At 47.1% G+C, this 16116-nt stretch overlaps 1 protein-coding gene across 1 annotated transcript in view; it reads right to left on the reverse strand.

The window, feature by feature from the left end:
* Window positions 1-10: 10 nt before the first annotated feature.
* The window catches only part of HHLA1 (HHLA1 neighbor of OC90), a 29117-nt gene continuing 13011 nt past the window's right edge, over window positions 11-16116 (reverse strand). Inside the window, exons 9-16 of the mRNA XM_074353095.1 lie at window positions 15939-16025; window positions 14360-14623; window positions 12240-12485; window positions 9820-9888; window positions 9418-9492; window positions 6926-7082; window positions 4227-4309; window positions 11-2613 (exon numbers count right to left, since the gene is read on the reverse strand). Of these exons, the coding sequence (XP_074209196.1) occupies window positions 2570-2613; window positions 4227-4309; window positions 6926-7082; window positions 9418-9492; window positions 9820-9888; window positions 12240-12485; window positions 14360-14623; window positions 15939-16025 (1025 nt within the window). The 3' untranslated portion in view covers window positions 11-2569. The remainder of the gene's footprint in view (window positions 2614-4226; window positions 4310-6925; window positions 7083-9417; window positions 9493-9819; window positions 9889-12239; window positions 12486-14359; window positions 14624-15938; window positions 16026-16116) is intronic.

The following is a 16116-nucleotide window of genomic DNA, read 5'->3' on the forward strand; positions in this document are numbered from 1 at the left end:
CGTGCCAGCCCTGCTTACGCCTTAGCAGGACACGGAGTTTGTCACTGCTCAGCCACGTCTCTGCAGCCTTTACATGGGGGTCGCCCCCGAGGACTGTGAGAAAGAGGTGGGGCAGGTCACGTGCGTGAAGGGCAGGGGGCTCGTTGAGTCCCGGTTCTTCCTTGTTCCTTCATAGCCCCCTTGGGAATTGCTTCCTTTCCAGATTTAACAAGGAGAGAGACCCTTTATTGAGTGCCTATTACACACCACATATGTTTTTATAGGATTTTTACCTTATCATGCCAGCAGTGGTGGGATGGAGGATAGTTCCATTTTACAGATGAGACAAACAGTGGTCGTCGAGGTTGGAGGTGTTCATCCATGCTCACAGGTGATGGGACATCCTTGGCTTACGGGTGAGCCCCGCTGTGAGCCCTGGGAGCTGTTCCTTCCACCTCTGCCTCCTGGGGAACCAGGGCTCATCTAAAGATCAAATCTAGGGAGAGCTGAGCCTTTCCAGAATTCACTGAAGGGCTTCTTCAAAGAATTAGTTGTCTTTGCGCATGGAAACTTTTGTTTATAGATCATGAATTATTGCTCAGTGTCTCACATGCACAGAGGAAGTAGTGTCCATCCTTTCTCACTAGCACAGAAGAAGCACTATCTCTAAATCAGTTAAGTCAATGGGGATGAATAGCTTCATGTAGCAGAATTCATCTCTGCAGCATCTCCAGAGCATTCCCACTGCTCAGTATTGAGGCATCATAACAACTTGTTTAGGTATGTTGTTCTAGACTTTTCACAGAGTTTGACAAGTTTGTTCTCTTCCCATAGCCAATAACAAGGTGACTCAACCTTAGCTCTGTTGATCTTTTGGGCCAAATGATTTTTTGTCATGGAGGTGTCCCATGCATTGTAGGGTGTGAGCGGTATCCTGGGCCTCTCCCCACTAGACAGCAGTGGCAGTCCCCCCTCCCCAAGTTGTGACAAACAGAAATGCCTCTAGACATTGCCAGACAAACATCCTTGGGGGTTCTGAATCCCCCCTCATTGGGAATCATTGGCCTACAATATCCCTGGAAATTTGGCCTTTCCCATCTCTGTTGGTGGAATAGAAGGAGATGTGAAGATTTCACAAGAACTCAGATGTAAGAGAAAAAAGGCTGTTGTACGAGAGTTTAAAAAAGATTGCCTGGTGATATCACCAGAGTCCCCCACCCCCAGCAGCTGCCAACACAGCACACCTATTCAGAAGTAGGTGGATGTAGCCACGTGCACACACAGACACGTGGAAACACACAACAGGACTGAGAACCAGACACACAGTCCCTTTCCCTCCACTTTCCCTTCCCCCTCTGCCCCTTCCTCCTCACCTCTCTGTCTCTTTCCGTCCCCTTCTCCTTCCCCCTCCCTTTCTTTCTCTTGCCAGTTTAACTGTCTTTTAGGTGACAGTGAAATAGACAGAAATGCACCTGTGTCCCTGTTTCCAGGAGGAACCCTGGTTAATGACGTGTAGCTGTTCCATCTGCTTCATCAACGAGGGGACAATACCTGTCCCCCATCTCTGCCTCATCAGGGAACCACTGGTGGACACATATGCACGCATTAGCAGGAACACCAGTGTGGCAGCACCCCCCTGAGGCCTCCTCATTGCCCCAAACATCCCCCACAGCAGGACTTATTCAGCCCAGGAGGGGTCAAACCTCCCCTCAAACTCCAGGAGACCCGCGATGTCACACGTCATTGCTGGAAGAAGTCAGTGCTACTCACGCGACTCTACTTGGGGAGGACACCCGGAGGCCTGTGCCTGGACCCTGTTCTCTGCACCTTTTTCCTTTGCTGACCTGAATCTCCATCTTTTCGCTATAATCAATGGTAAATGAGACTATCACAACTCTTCTGACTTCTGAGGGTCCCATTAGTGCATCGTCAAACCTGAGGGACCCCCAGTACAGCAGGGCACACAGAAGAGAAATCAAGACAACAAAATCAACTCTCTACAGCTCCTCCGGAGAGAAGGTCCTCATCACCTCCTATTTAGGGGGCTTGGAAGATCACCTGGACGCACAGTACAGCAAGTCTGATTGGCTGCAGACAACCCAGCTGGAGTACACTGCAGAGGGAAATCACACGTGAGTCTCTCCAGAGGCTGGATTCCGTTTTCGTCATTTATCCTGGTGTCATCTTCCTGAAGTCCCGAGTTTTAGTCCCTTCAGGCACTGTGTCACGGTCTCAGTGCCTAGACTGCTTTGTTCATGCTGTGTGACGCCCCCACCTCACCCCATTTCTCCAGTCTCAAGATTGTTGCAAGCATCATGGGAGTTTCTTGAAAGTCGATATGTGGTTCCCACGGCCTCGGAGCAGGCAGGGGAGCTGGCATCACTGCCCTGATGGTGAGAGCTCTATCACGTGGCCTCCCACCTTCAAGACCTTACACCAATTTTCAGGAGAGAAAGAAAGGCCACTTCCATAAAGAACCACGCTCAGTTAATTGATGCTCTGGCTGGTTCCTGGGTGAATTCTGTAAGTGCAGCCGACTTGGGCCAGGGGCCAGGATGAAGAGATGTCGCCCACTTGATTTTCCAAAGCCTCAAACAGACTTGCAGATATTCTCCAGGCATTTTTGTTTTAAGGCTAGGGGGGAAAGGGAGAGAAGGAACTCATGGGGCTGAGAAGGAAATGCTACAGAGACATAAACTCTAGCAGCACCAGCGATGGTTCAGGCCCTTCCAGAGGGCAAGTGTGTGGCCGTGCAAGACAGGGAGTTACTCAGAGTCAATATCAGAGAAACAGGAACTTGTGCAAGACTCCCTTGTTAGTCAGCAGAAAAGTCAAATGGGGAGCAACGCTCATTTCTCCAGTCTGTGTTCAGCGATGCTTTTCTAACACCCAGCTGTACCAACCTCATCTCCCCAGTTTGAGAAGGGTCTCATCACCTCCTATTTAGGGGGCTTGGAAGACTTACCTGGATGCACAGTGATCTAAACTATCACTAAACTCATTATCATGTTGCTCAGGAACTGTCATATGACGTTCGCGTGGAGATTTTCATGTGGCCAGGACCAAAGAAGGGTTATTCAATAAGTAATCTGCAAGATTTCCCCTTCCCTCTCTCCATAACGGGTAAAGGGATTTCTATCTTTGGCTACTGAGCCCGTCCAACCACCACCCCCCCCCAAATGCTTGGTTTTTATGAGGAAGAATAAAGCTGATGGAAAGAAAAGACAGGACACATGGGGGGATGGATTTGTATAAGAAACAAGGATGCTGTGTTTGAGAGAGAAGACAGCAAGAGGCAAAAGGAAACAAAACTCACCACAGAAGGGAGAGGAAAGCAAAGAGAGAGCCAGAAAGCTTGATTTTTGGAGGGTTATTGGGTGATATGTTGGAAAATAAAGCCTCAAGAGAGGTTTTGAGGCAAGAAGCTTGGGGCAAGAAGTGGGAGGGAAAGGCGGGGCAAGAAGAATAAGGAGTTTCTAGGCAGTGTTGTCACGCATCCCATGTGATGTTCTGTAAGAGCTCTAAGGGAGCTGGGGGGCTGGGGGGCCGAGCTAGTCTTTCGTTTGATTGTTGTAACATAAGCTCATTGCCATATGAGCACCCACTTATATCTGGGTTACATGAAGAAGGGGTTTTTCCAGAGTTCAACTGAATCCTGTGGTTTTTAAAAGCCAGAGTCCCTTGAGCAGACAGTTCAGGATGATGGCACTATAAAATGGTCAAACTATTGGTTTTGGGGACAGACAAGACCGGTCACTTTTGTAAGCAGGAATAGAAGAAAAAACAAAGACATGTGGCATCCCTGAGAATAAACTGGGCTCAGATGTCAGGAGGACAAGGAGAGGTACTGGGCACCCTACCACCAGCACCTCAAGCTGCCTTCTTTTTCTTGAATTATTTGTATACATTGTGCTTTGGTCTAGAATTTGAGTGTTTACCTTGTGATCGTCTTCTGTTTCATTTGTTTTTGTCTTTTGCACTCAGGTGGGGACTCAGAGAGGATAAGAAACTTGCCCAAGAACACACAGAAAGGAACAGTGCTTGGTTGGGCTGACTCCCACTTTTTTTTCAAACTGTTAGGAGAAGGGAAATCAGAAATACCCTAGACCCTTTTTGTGTAGGGTTAATGATCACTAGATGAGCTCTCCTTCCTCCTGCTGACCCCATGCAAAGGCAGGAACATCGCTCAGAGTTCTAGACACTTTTCATAGCAAGCAATTTACAACATAGTTAAGCTGCATACTTACTGTGTGAACGGGACACCCTTTTCACCCTCTGGCAGATGTATGTTGCATTCTTAAGAAACCAGGAATAGTATTCAAGACAGTACCTAAAGGTTTCAATTAAAGTTAAGAGCAATTATTAGTCTTTGTGGCTATTGGACAACAACCATAATTTGAAAAAAAAAAAGTCATAATGGCTAATTATTCACAGCAAAGTACGCCCTCTCCATCTTTCTAGGGTGTGGGAGGAGAGACAGAGAATGAGGCTGAGTAGGAAAAAGCTTAGATGTTAGAGTCAGAAAGACTTATTTTTAGTCATACCATCATTACTTACTAGGATGTGTGATTTCAGGTTGACTACTCAATTCTCCGGACCTTGGTTTTCTCATATACAAACAAAAGGTAATAATAGAATCTACACTCACAGGGTGTCCTGAGGATGCCAGGCGAAAACGTTTGGGAAGTTCCGGACAACGCCAGGCTTACCATAGGCGCTCGATTAATGATGAAGTTCATTTATGTATTTTTGTGTGTGAGGTGGAGTTAGAGGGCAGTGCTGTCCTAGTTAACACTGCAGCAAATACTTTGCAAAATCATATCCTGCCCTTGGCTGGTGGCTGCAGGGACTGCTTCAAAGAGCTTTGATGAAAGGCCCTTCCTAGTGATCACACCATTAGGAAGAAGAGTTTCCAGTGCAGGCTGTGTCCCTGGCTCGACGTCGGACTCTGGGACTCTGCTTCCCTTTCCATCCTTCACCTGATACATGAGGAGCTTGCGCTAAACATTCCCTAATTTCTCCTCCATCTCTATCATTCTGTGATTCTAGCATATTCTGGGGAGCAACTAATGGCTCCTGTAAAGCTAGCTGGAAAGATATCCCAAGCTCTGTTACCTTCAGTTTACAGGACACTGTAAAACTGAGGAAACTGAGGCACAGAGCTGTTGCTGCTGGAACTCTTGAGGAAAAGTCAAAACTCATTTTCAAGAGCTAAGCAGGTGCCGCAAAGGTCCAGGTTTTCCTGACTCAGGACAGAGGTCAGAGACAGTGGCCTCCCATCTTTGCGTAGCCACGTGGAACTCTCCGTGGTCCGAGGACATTCCAGACTGCCTCTCACTCTCCTTCTCTGCACATGCTGTTCCTTTCGCTGGAGTAGCCTCTCCCACCTTCTGCCTAGAAGACTCCTATTCCTCCACAAGCCCTCTTAGTTATTGCCCCTCAGGCCCCAACGCCCGTATTCAGGGTCTGCTGTAGTACATGTCAGACTGCTTTGTGATTTGTCTCTTCACACAGCCAACTTCCCCACTAAACCAGGGTTTTTTTAATCGGAGAGGCTGCGTATTCAACAAGCACACTGAGCAAAGCCAGCCTCTCGCGCTGTTTTTCTCAGCCTGTACTCAGTGCTTCCTATGCGATTATAGGACAAGTCACTATAGGTTGAAACCCAGGGGAAGGAAGGGATAAGCTCAGGTTTACAGATGCTTCCTCATTTCTCCAAATTTAAACTCAAAACTTTTTCCTACAAACTTCTGCCTTCCTCACTGTCCTTCCAGCCAATATGCCATATGGATTTTTCAAATGTGATTTTTTTTTTTTTGCCAAGGGGATAAGATTGATGGATTTTGCCTGTGCACGTGACTTGATTCTGTCACTTACCACATCATATTTTAATTAGGGTTTATGACCATTTTCTCTTCCCAACTATGAAATCCTCAGTTTCTGAGTCCACTTCTGAGTCATCTCTATATAGTGCAGGCTCAGCTCAGTGCAAAACTGATCCATAGCAGAGACTTGACACGTGTTGTTGATTTAAAGAGCGAGGTACAGGAACAAGGATCTACCAGTGGGCAGATTCGGTAAGAAAGTATTGTTGCCAAAGATTTCTCTTCTTTCTCATCAGCCTGTGCGGTGGAGCCTCCACCATGCTTGCTAACGCCTTTGGGTCTTCACATCTTGCATAAGTAGAGGAGGCATCCGCACTGATTGAGGGATCCAAGTCCAGGGCCAGAAAGGGGTGATGGAAAAAGGCTGCAGATCTGACCTTGGGGCTCAGAGCCAGTGGATAATGGAGATTTGAAAAACTGAATGATCTCATAAGCAGATTTTGAAAATAACATTAAAGATCTGAGAGACTGGCCTCACATCATTGGAGTAGAAATATTTATATATGTTGTTTGGCTCTGGGTTTACAGCCAAGGATAAATCCCAGAAGGAAGGCCAGCGCGTCAGCATTCCAGGCCAGGAAAATGCCCATACCTAGTCCTTCTTAATATAAGATGGGATCTGCCTTCTAATTTTCCTTTTGCAACTTTCTCACTGGGTCAGTAAACGACTGCTAGGGATTTATGAAAGAACTGGCATTTAGGTAGCCATGACCTCTGATTATTATCTTCTAGCGAATCTTGCCAGACTGAGGACACTGGGGTTCAAGGACCACTCAAAGTCCTCTGCAAACATTTCAGCAGATGTGACACAACTCAACTTGACAACACTTGACTTGACTCCACTGACTATGTCATGGCCTGATCTTGGCTCTACTGACCCAGAAATGAATGAGGTCCCACCTGGCTCTCAAGGGGTGACAGTATAGTAGAGGATTCACTGGAGTGTCCATTCCATGAGGTACCCCTGTCACCTGTGAGTGGATTACTTAATGTCTGACCACTTAGTGGCCTGCAGAGAAGCCACACAGAATAAGAAGACTATAAATACTGGTCCAGGTCACCTCACAGCCTCCATCCTGGGGTCTCTCTTCTGGCTCATGCAGAGGCATTGCTGGAAAAAGCGGCACAGCTCCATCAGGCAAGGGTTGAGCTCCTGGATGGCCAGTGTGAGAGGAGTAGCTGTCATGGCCCCATCCCTGAGGCTTGGCTCAGGACACCCTAGAAGATGCAATCCCAGACCATTCACATCAATAAGGATTTAGCAAGCATCATCCCTTTGACAGGGACTGTGCTAGGTGAATACAGTCTCACCCCGACCTCAGGTAGCTCTAGACCAACAGGTAAACATGGCGTTGTTTCACATGGTCAGGTAAAGCTGCTGTGAGAGTTCCCAGGGACAGGTGGAGAAGGGTGGGGATCTAGTTCCTGGAGGAAATCAGAGATGGTCTCACTATAACAGAAGAACCAATCTGACTCCATACTGGATCTATTTATTCCTTTAGTTCTAACCCTTGTGCTCTGCTGTTTGTGCTGAGTCATGCTGGCTACATGGCTTTGTAAAAGAATGTTGCCTAAAAGAATGTTGCCTAAAAGAATGTTGCCTAAAGCCTGAAATACACAGGATAGCCCATTCTCAAGGCTTGGCCTATAAAAGTATAATATCTTTCATTCAAAGAGAGATAAAAAGTTACAGAACAGAAAATAACAATTGTCTTGTTGGAGGTTTACAGGAACATCATGACCTGACCCACGTGGACAGCTGCAAGAACAAAGGATTCTGGCAGCAAGAAGTTTGCAACAACCAACCACACCAAGAGTTTATTGCTGTAGGATATCAGTTAGAAAATTCACTTCAAATTCTTTTGACTGACTATATAAATCCCAGCCACAAAGCCTTTCTCAGTCCTTGGAAAATATCAGTCCTTTCCTGCCTCAGTGCCTTTCCATTAGCTGTGCCTCTGCGTGGAATGCGTATTTAGAGGCAAACCTTGTTCAGATGCCAGATTCTCAATTAATAAACTCCTCTTGAATGATCTTCCCCAGATAGAAGTCATCTCCTCCTCTCTAGATGCACATGGAATTTACTGCTTTTTCTCTTAAGAACCTTACCACTTCCTTCTTAAATTGCAATTTTTTGTACATACGGAGAAACTTGGAGAGGTAACATAAAGGAGTGGAATAAACACAGGCCTTGGAATTAGATCTTGGCTCAAAACTTAGTCACTTTTTATCTGTAGGACTCACTAAAATGGCTGAATGAAGATAACATTGCCTTCCCTGCAGAAATATTGTGAAGAAAAAGTAGGCATAGCACAGTATCTGGCCCACAGTAGAAGCTTAATAAATATTTATTGGGTGAGTAAGTGAATGTCATAGTGGTGGCATAAATTTCTGGGGATGGGCAGAATCATTTACTGGAAGATGCCAGAACCCCTTCATTTTATACTTGTATTTCTCATTAGGTGGATGGATAGATGGATAGATGGATGGATGGATGGATGGGTGGATGGATGGATAGAGCTATACAGGAAGACGCAGATGCAGATATAGACATGGACACAGACAGATATAGTCAACTTGCTTTCTAAAACTCAGTCTGACAGCTGCCCCCATCTGCATCACTCATGTGTTTTTTTAGAACCTGGAGGAAAAAACGGCTGTAATTTCCTCCAGTAGCACAATCATGTCTTTGTGTCTGAAAGGCCCATTCACCATTCACTGCCAGTTGAGAGGGAGGCTGAGGCAGATTGTAGGGGATGTGAAAAAGGAGACGGTGCAGGCTCCAGCAACTTAATAATGCCCTGTTGACATATGCCTTGATGGTCCAGGAATATTCCAGAAACTAGTATAGAAAGGCATCCAGGACCGGGAGGGGCCTGAGGACTCAAACGGCTTTGAAGGGCTTACTTTGTACCAATTTCTTTCTTACGGAAACTGGCTCCACAGACAAAAGGGCAGTGGGATGTCCAAACGCTGGAAAAATGCTGCGTAAACCACAGAAACTCCAAGTCCTGAGCCTCCGTCAGGTGCAAGGCCAGGAGATGGTTTCCGCTAGAATTCCGTAATAGTTCAGTGCTCAGGGATGTCCTTCCAAACAGAGCAAAACTAAATGACACCCAGGGGGTGGGAATTTTGGAGCCGTCCTTCACTCCTGCCTCTCCTGCTAACATCACGCTCATCATAAGAACAGCTTCCATTCGCAAAGTGCGCAGAACACGCTCAATGGGCGTTCATTCAATAAAAGTGGATTGAATTAACTTAAATGGTGTGCTCCAGTTCCAAATCACTGCCACACACATTACTTACCTAATGCAAAACCCTGCAGGAAAAAAAAGACATTTTTAGTGCCCACAATAATTGTCATTATTCTTGCTTTACCACCAAGGAAATTGAATTCTGGAATTCAAGGCCACCTCACCAGTAAACAGTAGAGCTAGGATTTAATCTCAGCAGTCTGGATCTAAATTTACCAAACAAACCTCTTTTTATTATACTGCATAACCTTGTCCAAAGCAGACACAAACCATGGGAGGGACGGGGTGCCGGCACGTACTTGAAACCTGGTGGGGTCCTGGGACCACAGCTGGCGCTTCTCCAGGGGTAAAGGGCCACCCGGCAGGGACATCACCTGCAAGGGCAATGATGGCCTCGCAAAGGTCCAAATGACATGGACTTGGGTTATACACACAAGCAGAGAATCACAACATCTTAAAGGTAAAGAGTCTGAGAAATCTATTGGACAATTGTAGCCAAGAAAGAGGGAGTGCTCTATGCAAAGTTATGGGGGCATTTAATAGCCCAGCCTGGCAGTTCTCCTGCCTCTTCTGTTAGAACCAAGAAAGTACAATAACAAGCTTAGTCTGCCCAAGCTGCCCCGCTCCCATCGCGCCCTGGCCCTGAAGCTGTGTTTCCCGCCCTGGGGAGTGGGTTTCCCTTTCTGGGGGCACGTGCTTACCTGTCTGTGGATATCTGGGGGCCGGAGCCTTGGTAGGACGCGGAGTCTGTGTGCCAGGGGTGGGTGTGTCTGGGATGGGAGAAGAGAGAGGTGAGCTTGAGCATCTTCTGAGGATGCGCAAGCAGGAGAAGAGCCCCCCGCTGCCAGTCCTGCCCGGTTCATCCACTGTTGCTCATCGAGCCAGGTACCTGGCAGGGCGCTGAGGATGCGGAAATGAGTAAGAAATAGAGCTCACAATGGAGGCTCTGCCAATGTCGAGGAGGAAACGGGCAAGTCCCTCGGTAACTGTGATCCAGTGTGTTGGGGCCATTGGAAACTAGCTGACGCTGGCATGACACGACGGAGCCACACGGGAGAGCAGTGGTGATGCACGGGCCATGTCCAAGCACGGCGCTCCCGGGCGAAGGGGACACGAGGTGCTCTTCCTCCAGCTGAGTCCGGCGCGCACACTCACCCCACCCCAGGAACGTCCAATCCCGCGATAGAGCGGGCTCAGCTCAACAGCTCTTTTGATCCTGTCCATAAAGTCCTGAGTTAAGGGCCACTTTGGGGAGTGATCGTGATGTCAAGATTCACGCCTCTGGCAAGACCAGCAAAGCAGCCTTCTTATAGGGAATGAGGGGGGAGGAGGATGAAGCGGGCCATTCGCTCGTGTGGTCAAGTGGAAGGAAAGGGGTGAGGCTGGGGTGCACTGTGACACGGGGGTGGGGGCTGAGGCAGGTGACATCTTCCCTGGGACAGAAGAAGCACAGCCGTCAGTGAGGGGAACCAGCCTTCCAGGCAGAGGAAAGAGCTTCAGCAAAGACGCCGAGAAGTGAGTGGAAGGCAGTCTGCTGTGGCTGGGCCTGGAGGATGAGGTGGGGGGCGGGGTGCGGTCTCAGAGCCTGGGCTTGAGGGCACGGTGCTGCAATCCGCTTGGTCTCTATCAGGCTCCTCTGCTAGGCTGGTGGGTGAGACAACGTTACACCAAACTGCCTCAGCAGCAGAGGCGAGCAGCCTGATGCATTTACGGCTGACTGTATGCAGGAGGCCCAGCTCCAGGCGGCAACTTTGTCATTTTCTCAGAGTGGGTCAGCCTTCTCTTTGGATTCAGACACTGAGGGGAGCCCCTGAACACAGATGGCACTGTTCTGTCTTAGAACAGATGCTTTGTTTCTATGCAGTTCTGGAAACTGAGCAGCCTTGACCACACCCCAAACACAGCACGGGCTTGTCTGCGGTGGCTAGTCACACTTTAACTAAAGGACTGCAGAATTACGGAGGATTAGAGCTGCAAGGGGCCAAAAGTAAAAAAGGCTGGTCTCCGGGGGATGTAGGGTTTGCCACAACCCTTCCTACTGTGTCTCCAGAGGCTGCCGCTCTGCTGCCGCTGTGGGCGCAGTGGGACAGGGTGGTGGCCGTTGCCGTTGACTGAGTGGTTCCAAGGTGCCGCATGTTGAGCTGCACACCTGACAGCCATCACCTCGCTGAATCATCACAGCCACTCGGAAAAGTTGGCATCGCCTCCCTCATTTCGAAGATGAGAAAACCGGGACTCAGAAATCAAAAGAACCACCTAAGGAGACAGCGAGGGTGGAGTCAGGACTCCGCCCTACTGTGTCTGAAATAAAGCCCAGCGCGCAAAGCCTCAGGGCCCGCTGACTGCTGCTGGGCCACTGGCCAAACCCAAGGGTGTGTCAGCCTTTCTTTTTCCCTATGCAGTAATGCCACGTGTTTCTCTGAGTAAAGCCATCAGTTTGCACTCCCAGATCTGTTTGTGCAAGTGAGATTTTGAGCACAAAGTCAAGACTTAACATTTCCCTTTAAAATTCATTTGCTTCTTGCCCTCTATTTCTTAAGGAATTCAGGCAACTCAATCAGCTGTCACTGAAGGCCTGCTGTGTTTCATGGGAACCGGAGATTACAGACACAGGTCTAAAGCGAGCACAGGCCGAAAGGGAGGAAGGTCAAGTTCATGGACCCTAACAGCACAGCAGTGATGACAGTTACCATCCACTGAACACAGAAGCACAGAGGAAGGGCCTCTGGCTGCAGAGACCAGAGGCAAAGATTTTAAAAACACACAAACCATTTTTGTCTGATTATAGGAGTTGAAAATATGCAAAATTTATGACACTCAAGTGAAGAAAAAATCAAAACCCTACGTACTCCCCAGATAGAGTCAAGGTTAACACGTTGTGAATTTCTCTCAGTCTTATTTTATTTTTTATTTTTGTGTTTGTGCCTATTTATCATTACACACGCACATGCATACACACATAAGTCCACACACAAACACAAAATTGGAATCACACTTGACAATTTTCCAAGTGCCTTTCAGAGCGCAGGCCTCCCTCATACTATATGATGACATTTTAATGTGTATATCAGTATATTTCCATATGTAATTAATGGAGGTGGGAGTGAGCATCCTCTCTTACCTGAGGTCAGTCTGGTCCAGGATGGGCTGTCAGGTGCGGCTACTGTCCTAGCAGGAGACCAGGAAAGGTTCCTTGTGCTCGTGGCCTCCTCGGACTCTGCAGATGCTGGTGTGGACGAAAGGGTTTCCCAGGGAGGCCCTCCAGGGGTTTTCTCCCTGGTGACCTGAGCCCGGAGCACAGGCAGTGTGGAAGCCCATGCCTGCCTGTGGGCTGTCACCCTGGGAGTTCCGGCCACCTTCCCGGTAGCTGCACAAGTGACAATAACAGGGCACGCACCTGCTTGACCACTTTGACTCAGATGTAAAATTTACAAGACACTGAAATATAATCAAAGGGTACATGCAATGCACACCCATAATACAGATAATCCAGGGACTTAAACTCTACCCTGAACTGGAATCAGTGGACCAAACTCAACTTTGTTTCCCTAACCACCAATTAAAAAACATTCTCCGAATTTGGAGGACACTCACCAATCAGCTAGGGTGTGTGTTTGGGGGATGGTAGACTCTGTCAAATTTAACAAGTATGTTTCTAATCATGTGACATAGTGGAAAGGTTACAGGGTTAAAGGTGAAGAGAACTGGAGGTGCAAATTCCGCTCCCACCTCCTCCATGCTGTGAACTTCAGGGCAAGTTACTGAACTCTTTTTAGCTTTACCATTAAAAGGGAGGAGATGATGATGGTGGTGGTGGTGATGAGGATGATGGTGTCTGCCCTACAATTCCACAGGATGGGAATTAAGACAAGTCTTCCCTCATTGGTCTTTTTAAACAATTATCAGACACTTTCACTTGTTCATTCTCATGGTAGGAATTAAATTTCTTTTTCAAAACTAATCCTCTGGGAGGATTTTAAGTCTATACGTTAAGTTGGAACAGTCGTCATCTTTAGAATACTCACATTTCTCATTCAGAGCACGGTGCATCACTTTATTTATTTGAATGTGCGTTTATTATTCTCATTCAAGTTTTGCAGTTTTTCTTATATAAAACTCGCACTTTCCCTGTTCGGGTGATAGCTAGGTACTTCATGATTTTTCTGGCTACTAGCAATTACATCTTTTTTTCATTTTATACTGGAAAGCTTTCTAGCTTTACAGTTACGATGATGCTGGATATATTACCAAACCCTTTTCTTGTTAGTGAAGCTGATTCCTTCTCATGCTTGTCTCCCTGCCTGCCTGACTTTTATCAGTTCTTAACCTCCTCAGGGGAGCCCCCTGTCTGGGCTCTCCAGGGCAATAACTCTGTGTAAACTGGATCATAATGATCAGTTTACTTGTCTACGTCTCTCCCTTAGATCTGTGAGTTCAGGAAGGAAAGGGAACTTTGATAGAGCTGTGTTTTTTATTTTAACAGCTAGCCTGGGATCTGGTATTAAACGCATGTTTTGATGAATGAATGAATGAGTGAATGAATGAATGAATTCTGATGACTCTGTCCATTGTTGGAACTCACTGAGACGTAACTGACTTTTAATGAAAGACTTATCACAGTTGTATCTTATTTCCAAATAGGATAAGCACGCCCTTTACATCCAGTGACAACACCACGGATCGTCTCCACAAAAATGATGGGAAAAGAGGAACTTCTCAGCATGTCATCGGCAGCCGTTTTTCACACTGGCATTAAGTCATTAACACATTCTTGGCATCATTATCCAGCCAGCTACACATTAATCTAACCTCGCCAGAAGATGTTGACTTCATTTCACCATTTACTGTGAACTTCAGGACAGATACTGCTAACTGCTTTGCTGAAATAAAAATACCTAATATTACAATATACTACAATTATATAAGATGTTATCATTGGGGGATGCTGGCTGAAGGGTACCAGAGAAATTCTGTATTATTTTTGCAGCTTCTTGTGAGTTTTAAAAGTATTTCAAAATTTATCAAAATAAACATTAGAAAGACTTTATGCCAGTGACATTTGCTGCCTTTGCTTATATGTATTGAACCCGTACTGGCTCACATCAATCTCCTACTTAAGGGATGCTGAAGAAGGAAGAGGCTGGTGGAGAAGGGATAAGGGAAGGATTCCACGTATGTATCTGGTCTGAAAGGAACTGGAGAGGGCAACAGGACAGGGGAGGAAAGGGTGAGAAACCTTACCCAAGGCTGGGAGGGTGGAGGAGGCACTGCCGGGGGTGGCCGTGGCTCTGGTAGTGGCTCTGGTCGTGGCTCTGGTGAGAAGCTCAGGAAGCCCGTCCGTGTTCATGGTCTGCCCTCCCTCTGAAGGAGGAGTTGTCTCTGTTCTGGAAGAGGTTCTCGGAGCAGACACTCCAGTGCTCTGGGGTCCATGCAGGGGGCTTGTCCCTGGTAGTGTCTGTGGGCTGGTGGGTGTGAGCTGTGAATTCCCGGCCATGCCCCTGGTAGCTGCACATTTGAGGAGACAGGCAACGGCAGCTTTACTTTGCCTGGCACTGTGGACACAAAGAACTGTCGAGCCACTGAAAGGTCATCAGACAGCAATGATACAGAATGCAGAGATTCAAATCTTAATCCGAATGACACCTTACATCCCAAGAGAAGGGTTTCTCCTTGAATGACAAATTTAGCTAAAATATCCATCTTTGAAAATGCTGTGTGAAAAAGCACTGTGCACACAGTGCAAAGCTGTCAGACCAAAAGCATCAGACACCTGACGTGTTTCCTGAATGGAACCTGAATCCCGTCAGAGTCCTTGCCCACTTGGCAGCTCTCAGCCCCTCCACGGCTCTGGAACTGTCCCTGGAAGAGGCATTAGGTTTGCTCATATGCCCTGCGGGTACAACTAGGGACCAGAGGTGAAATTTGGAGGAATTAAGGGCTGCCAGAAGCTGCCAGGCAGACAGACCCCCACAGAGACAGCAGGAAGGCTTAATTCAGAAGGAGAATTAATGGGTATGCACAAGACTAAGGACTTCGGACCCTCTGCTGCTGACTTGGGAGTTCTGAGCAGTGAAGAGACATAACCCAATCACATTATCACTCTTATGGCAAAGGATGGACATTGTGGAGAAATTAGAGGCAGGGTCAAAGGAGATTCATTTGGAGACTATTACAGTAAAGGTAGATGACGAAGACTTGATCTAAGATAATCATAGAAGCAGCAGGTGATCTTGGAAGAGCAGCCAGAGTCCAGAAAATTTATTCAGCTAGAAATGACAGTTGAGTGTAGGGGAGAAAGATGGCTTTAAGGTGGTTCTAAACATACCACCTGGTGCTAGAGAAAAGGCAGGAAGATGGGTGGGTGTGTGCATGGAGGGGAGGAGGATGGTTGGGTAGCGCCTGGGTATCACAGAGGACCAATGTCTACAACAGGGTCACAAATTGAAATACCTACCAAAGCCAGGTAGTTAATATGAGGGGAAAAGGTGCAAGGCAATAGGGAGCAGTGAGGACTATGGAAAAGAGGAGAAAGGTGTCTTTCTTAATGTGGAGGATGGGGGCAGCAGCTGCTCAACTCCAGTTGCTTGTTGCCATGGGTAAGGGGGAGGATTCAGGGCTGCCAGATGTTTTGCAAAAAAAAAAAAAAAAAAAAAAAAAAAAAAATCTAGAAATGCAAAAAAGGTTTTTAAATGATGAAATCCTCTGATTTTAACACAGTACAGCTAAATAAACACCTGAGGACAGCATTCAGTGTTCAGCTTGCTGGCTGGGACCCTGGTCTGGAGACTGTATAGTAGGAGTTTGGGAGGTTTACACTCACCCAGAACACCAGGCATGCTGCTGGTAAATGTGTAATTGATAACGGGAGATTTTTCTGCCGTCTCCCAGAAGTCAGAAAAATTCCTTCCTGCAAAAACCATGCCGAGAGTCAAATCTTGGGCTCACCTGCCGGAGGTTTGTGTTTAATTCTCAGCTCAGAGAGCTTGTCAAAGAATGGC

This window comes from Camelus bactrianus, chromosome 25 (assembly GCF_048773025.1).
Source record: "Camelus bactrianus isolate YW-2024 breed Bactrian camel chromosome 25, ASM4877302v1, whole genome shotgun sequence".
Taxonomy (NCBI): domain Eukaryota; kingdom Metazoa; phylum Chordata; class Mammalia; order Artiodactyla; family Camelidae; genus Camelus; species Camelus bactrianus.